Here is a 6,841-nt window from a genome sequence, read left to right as displayed (position 1 = left end):
CCTTAATCTAAGTTGCTTATGGAATGAATTAACAGCTACTTTCGCCTATATTTATAAGCACGTATTTATAAATACGCACTTGACCAAGACCAACGATCGTGACGAAATTCTCATGCCATTGAAAAGGATAGGAACTCGTTAGATAAATTTCATCACATTTGAAGTATTAATTGAATAGCAAAATTATTACACATAGGGGGATTCCAAATTTGTAATATGTTATCAAAAAACAACATTTGGACGGAAACGTTTACAATATAATCAAAAATCACAAAGTTTTTGCTGCACGGTAGTCTCGAGTTGTTTACCGCCTTTGCACCCGTTTATGTAGAAGAATGCACACCAGTTAATGACGTTTTCCTGGACCCTGTTTGTACAGAAAGTCAATGGGTGCTATTTACTGGTGTGCACCTAGAAGGTCACTTCGAGATTTCCTATCTACAAGCTGTTATGGCAGCTTGGAGTTGGTCACGTGCGTACTTATAAATACGCATTTATAAATATAGTCGAAGCATATTGAGTAATGATAAGTCTATTGAAGCAAATGCATGACCGCTAGTAATGTAAGTCTATCATGTGATCTAAGTAGACATTCCCAAACTGATTTGAGACGCTCATCTTTAGATCGGGTCTTCTCGTACACGGAACAGCATACGAACCCAAATGAGTAGGAATCCGTCAGTATGGAAGGTTCAACTTTGTCTTCCAGTAATTCTGGCGCGATCCAAGGGTAATCATTCTGCCATTCTTTAATCTCCTCTTCGTCGGATAACTCATATTTCTTCCATGTCGGATTGTCTCTGAAAGTTGCCTTTCCTGAAAAGTTAAATAGTTGGGTTACAGAGTTAATCAACTTGTGGCAAATATATGTAGTCTACAGTTTACTGCCAAAGTGCCTTTTTCAAAACCCATAAAAGAACACGTGTTATTTGTTTCAAATCAAAATATTTATTATACAAAACATAACGAATCTATTCAACGATGAAAGAAGTCAGTTATTAGTATATATTGCACATGACATATACATTACCAGCTAATGCTAGCAAAACCAATTACATTGCCAAATTTAAATCAACTTTAAATAAGTGTGACATGAAATTGGAAGACATTAAGGTATCAGACATGAGAATTATAACACATAATATCTGGGAGTAATTAGAAACGAATGTTTAACATGCAGGAAATTGGCGTCAGCCCTGAGCATATCTACTGCATTAGTGCTATGAAAAGCTCACATTCGCTGTATTAGGTCCTATTCCGTATTGTTCTCCTATAATGCTTTATATCGGGAAACATGTTATTTATTCAGTTTTCAACGAAAAGTCGAAAATGATTAACCCCATGAGAACTACCTGCCGATTGGCCAAAATGAATATTGTGTCAAATTGTTAACCACTCAAGGAGGGTGTTAATAAGATCATCTACAAATGCCAGTTTGATCATAAATAGTTAAAAGCCAAGTATTTGGCAATTGAAATGAGCATTTCAAGTTATCAACCAATCAGAAGTGCTGTTAGATGACCAGTAGTGTAAGATCGTGTTTATTATTACCAAAATCGATGATAACTGGTCGATTATCAGCTTGTCTAATGAGAATGTTGTCTTCCTTTATGTCGTTATGCAAGATCCCCATTTCATGAAGGAAATTGAGGCCATCTGCAGCATCTTTCATTATATTCCTCCAGGGGTGGAGTTCTGAAAACAAAGCAGTAAACAATTAATGTGATATCAAATACATTTTTCGATCAACCTCATCTCTTAAATGAGTATCGTGTCTATGATGTTGGTTACAGGTTAATTGCCTTTAATCATAGGCTATTAATGTTCTACAATAAAGTACCACATAAACCAATCAATGTAAAATTATTTCGTCATCGCTTTTAGTCGATATCATTTTAATAGTTCAATTCATTAGGCTTTGCAAAACTTCTTGAATCCTGTTTGGTTTCATTTCATTTCACATTATGTTATACATATTATAATAATACTCTAATTTCAAAAACAATTGAATTCATATTGATTACTCGTACACATTTCAATCGTACGGTACCGGTCACCGAAGTAAAATATACCTTTAATTGATAATTGGACTATTGATTTCGAACTTACCACGTTTTCTGTGATCTTTTGATGCCATCTTAATAAGGGTCCAAAGTGATTTCCCTGGCACGTAATCCATCACTAGTGATATACCCGTTGAAATGCTGTTTCTTAAATGTCCTACATCTTGAACGTAACCTCTGAAGTGAACTATATTGGGATGGGGACGGAAAGAAATCATCATATTTGCCTCACGAATTATTGATGCATTCAAATCGACAGTTGTTAATTTTGCAGGATTTTTGGTGCATATTTTAACAGCCACTTGTTCTTCCTGTAATTGATACACTCGTACCCGAGCGAATGTACCAGTACCTAAAGTTTTATTCATGTCAACCAACTGACTATTGTCCAATTTGGGGATGTGGCTATTAGTCTGAGGTTTCACTTTCACTACCTCTTGCACAGCCCTATATCTGATCGTTTGTTCATGAGCCAGTCTATCAGCTAATACACTAACTCTTCTTTTCGCATCTTCTAATTCTTTTCTTAGTCGGTGTATGTCATCATTCAACCTAGCATTGTCTTTTTGACGTTCGCTTCGTTCTTGAATAAGAATGTTCTCTAGATTTCTAGCTTTTTTCTTCTTCTCCATTGCGTTTGATTTTCTCGCGTTTTATTTCTTTTCTCATTTGACACATTCCCGCATTAATCTGAATAACGTGTTTATGTATTTCATTGCGCTCTTGTAAAAGACTAGCCTCAAGATTGTAAGCTTTCTCTTCTTCCTTCTTGCTTTTGATTTGCTCGTCTTTCAAATCCATTTTCATTCGATTTATTTCAATACGTGTTCTAACGTCCTGTTCTTTTCGTTTTCTTCTTTCGTGGGCCAGTGCCCACTCTAATTTGTAATTTCTTTCATCAGCTGACCTCCTTTTGCATTTCTCAGTTTCTAAATCTTCTCGCATTCGATTTATTTTGTCATTTCCTTGACCACTAAGTACGTGTTTATGACTGACGTCTAGCACAAAATCCTGCGTGTTTCTACCCGTCTTATTCCTCTTCACGAGGGGTCTTTTGACAAGTCTTATATCCGCTTTCATCTTGAAGTAGTTGACTTGCGTCTGTGCTTCATCCACTTTTATTGTTGTTCGTGATTTGGATTTCATTACAATGTTATTGTTTGCTTGGATGACATTGGCTTGTAATCGCTCTTGTTGCGTATACATAGGTTCCCTATTCAATTGACCCGTCCCTTGATATTCTCCTGCTTCATGACTAGTAACACACTTCTCTTTAACCCGAATTTCCTCATTTTGAATTAGTTCATGATCTCTGTTCTCGCCTATTGTAGTCTCATCATATTGACAGTCTATATTCTGTTCTGTCTTTCTATGGTCTAGCGGTGTTAAGCCTACAGGAGGCACGTCTCGTCGTTTATGATGCTGAAATTGACATACTTTGCGGACATAATAATAATACGATTTGCTGTTGAATTTTCGTGAGCCGGGCCTCATTCGGCGGATGTCGTGGCCAATGTTTTTAAACGCTTCCTTAAACAAACGTCCCTTTTCTGCTCTGTCGTTAAGTGAGGAAATTTACGTATCAAAAATTTTCTCACCATTGATACAGGGATTTTTTCTTTCTTTCCACCCGGTTCAAACCTTTTCATAATGGCGGACCGCACTAAGTCATCGGAAAGATTCATTTTGCATATACCACGACTAAGTGGAGGGAGTTGATGTGGTGTTGATAAATTAATTCGGTTAACTAGTAAAAACAAAGAAGAGTATATAAATATCCATTCACGTTGTACAGAAGTAAGTTGCAAATGAACACCAATGCCGTTAAACAGTTCAGTACATATTCCTGAAGCTTGTTCAGACTACACACTTGAGTTTGATCGTTGTAGTCTGTTACATGTAAAATAGTACTTCACTCTAGCTAGCAGGCCTACCAGCACACTTCAATATTATATATTCTGCTGCCACTGCGACACATCAAAATCATTTCACTTCAGCAAGGATGCGACCGTACCCCAGCTCCTCTTAACATAAGTGCATAGCACATTTGCGTTGCAGGGATTCGAAACCACGACCTCAAGCTACAGATCACAGAGTCGAAACCTTTTACCCGTTCAGATATAGCTATAGACATGACTCCAATGGTGTAGGCTATACCATAGCAAAATCCGTGTCTCTATTCATGTCCGGTTTCCATTAATAGTGGATTATTCCATAATTATCAAATAACCAGGTATTTCTGCTGTCACAGCACTCCTACTTTGTACGTCTATATCTGCATTGGCTGATTGGCTGAACGTCGTGTACACTTTCGATAAAAGTTTGAGAGCCAATGTAAAACGAACTAACTCTAAATTTTGCTTTCCGTAAGTAGGCACTAGTAACACTGTTTCCATGTCATTAACTCCAATAAATGTATAATGTATAAATAAACAGAATGCGTTTGTTTGGTACAAAGGAGGTTTCATTTTCATTTTCCTGAAAGGGTGACATTCGCTGTTCATATTACGAGTGACTGCATAATAAATTAACCAACTGTTATATAAATGGACTGTTTCTTGCTGGAAGTGGGTAAGTGCAATAGCTGCTATGTGTAGCTGCCATGTCTAGATGAGTAAAACATACTGTGTGTAAATTGCAAAATGTTCACAGGGCAGCTATTGCACTTACCCACTTATGGCACTGAGCAGTCGAAATGAGTACCGCTTATTACTACTACTAGTGTATTGCATGTGTAAGGTATTGTTATGTGCAGCTGTGCCTTATTTGTACTTTATCATTGAGTATCATTTTAATTTGAAATCATGTGATTATTATCAGATGTGTGCTTTAGTCAGCTAGAAGCGATAAACGCAGTTATTAGGCTTTATTTTTATGCTAATGTAGTTCATTTTCAACTTTGTATATTCTCTGTACTTTTTGTGTGTTTATGGTTCAAGGTTGCAAAGTAATAACAAACCACGTAACATGCCATTGCATTTACACGAAACAGTAAAGAGATAAAGAGTAACTAAGATAAATATGTTTCTGAATAATAGCATTGCTTGTAGTAGAATGTGCTTGAAGCAATACCTTTTACCCCTGGGTTAACTTGATCTGGTTCTATAAGAGTGAGCATCACATGTTCTAGTGAAATACTGACTAAGATAAGGTGCACTTCTAAACTCCCCAGCAACTGTCAATCAAAATACGATTTAAGTCTGTTTCACTATTGAAGTAGTACGCACGTTGTTGTCGTGCACTTGTACGTAAATTTTAGGCTAAAACGTTACTACGGTACCAAACTCCAAACTGTCGATGTGTCAATTCAATTGCCAGGGATTGAATACGAGTGTCACGGCCCTGCCTCTACCATTTGGTGAGTTTTAACCTGGTGAGTTTTAACACATATAGATCTTTGAAATGATTGTTTAAAGGAGATCCATGTCTTAGGATTATTTTCTTAAAAACATAGATTCATGTGATGATTTCTCAACATAAAAAACAAAAAACAAAAACAAAAAAGCAACAACAAACAAACCAAAAAACAACAAAAAACAAAACAAAACAAAGCAAACCCAGATCGATCCCCACCACCAGGTATGGCTCCCAATGAGTCATGTGACATAGATTTCTCTTGACATTGGGGGTGGACTTTGGTGAAAATTTGTAAAGTAGTGTTAATCAAGTGTTTTCGCTCACAGAATAACTTTTCACAAACAAATGCGCATAAAATACATACCATTTCCAAGCTAAAATAAATATTCTTGATGAACAATGCAGCAAATTTGCAATTTAAAAGCTATAATGAGGTTAATTTCTCTTCACTAGCTGTGACAATTTTTTTCCACCCTTGAGACCAATTTTTTTTTAGGTTTGAGTTGGAGCAATTTTTGTTTGCTGAGAAGGCGCGACAATTTTTTTTCTCCAAAAACTACCCTCCCCCTTGATATCTAATGGTACGTCCCTTATAGTACTGGGGCCCGAGCACTGATGATGACCTCAGCATTGCTGGATTTAGATGTTTTTGCAGACTTTATTTATTTTAGAGGCCTAATGGTCTAACGGCACGTATCCGACACTTTACTTAGAAAACCAATGTCATTATTATTTAATTTACCACGACTGTCTGTCTGTCTCTGAAAAACCCTACAGCAAGTATATACTTTAAAAGTTCTTCAAACATCTACACAAGACCATTTAATTGCACTATGTAGTATATATTGCCCGCGAGTATTAAAGACTGTGGAGGAGTCTAGTTCATGTTATACGATACGACAATGGCTGAACATCACACTTGTTATTCTAGTTTAATAAGAAACACAATCATATGTTGACATAACTGGCTGGATCATCACACGAGAATGCTATAATATTATCACTCCATTAGACATTTATCATATGTCAAGATATTGACGCCTTGATCTAATGGTAATAGGCAGAGTGTCACATCTTAAAGCATTTTGCTTTTCCGAAGTTTTACCAAAATTTACAGTTACATTGCATACTAACGAAGAGGAGGCCGGGGTGGTTATGAGTTTAAGTCGCCTCTCCCCGTGAGTATACCTCCAGAATCAACGTCATATGTTTGCTTGATTTTTGGTGTTTGTTGGCGATTTCAGCTAGTTAGTATTGCTATTAAATGCGCCAATATTCTTATGGTAGTCGGTACATTGTAACGTTAATCATATTCAATACAGAAATTGGTCCTTAATAATCATGGAAGAGAGTCCTGTTTTAAAAGTAGGGGCAGGGAAACTGGAGCGAGAGTTGTCGGGAACTACCAGGGCTCGAACCCG

At 36.8% G+C, this 6,841-nt stretch overlaps 1 protein-coding gene across 1 annotated transcript; it reads right to left on the bottom strand.

Moving 5' to 3' along the window:
• On the bottom strand, window positions 1-4,442 carry LOC140161090 (serine/threonine-protein kinase Chk1-like). Its single transcript, XM_072184478.1, has 3 exons — window positions 2,110-4,442; window positions 1,552-1,695; window positions 1-816 (listed from the first exon to the last, which is right to left on the bottom strand). Exons 1-3 carry the CDS (start codon window positions 2,693-2,695, stop codon window positions 533-535), a joined length of 1,014 nt encoding a protein of 337 aa, XP_072040579.1. The 5' UTR covers window positions 2,696-4,442; the 3' UTR covers window positions 1-532.
• Window positions 4,443-6,841: the final 2,399 nt, after the last annotated feature.

This window comes from Amphiura filiformis, chromosome 9 (assembly GCF_039555335.1).
Source record: "Amphiura filiformis chromosome 9, Afil_fr2py, whole genome shotgun sequence".
NCBI classification, from domain to species: domain Eukaryota; kingdom Metazoa; phylum Echinodermata; class Ophiuroidea; order Amphilepidida; family Amphiuridae; genus Amphiura; species Amphiura filiformis.
Note: the sequence above shows the minus strand (reverse complement) of the source record. Positions and strands in the feature narration are given on the sequence as shown.

Bases quoted from the DNA above. Each gene is read 5' to 3' on its own strand.
- LOC140161090 (XM_072184478.1), bottom strand. From the start codon at position 2,695: ATGGAGAAGAAGAAAAAAGCTAGAAATCTAGAGAACATTCTTATTCAA. The intron at 1,696-2,109 runs GTAAGTTCGAAA...CTTTGTTTTCAG, and splicing joins AAAAGATCACAGAAAACGTG to AACTCCACCCCTGGAGGAAT. The intron at 817-1,551 runs GTAATAATAAAC...TTAACTTTTCAG, and splicing joins ACCAGTTATCATCGATTTTG to GAAAGGCAACTTTCAGAGAC.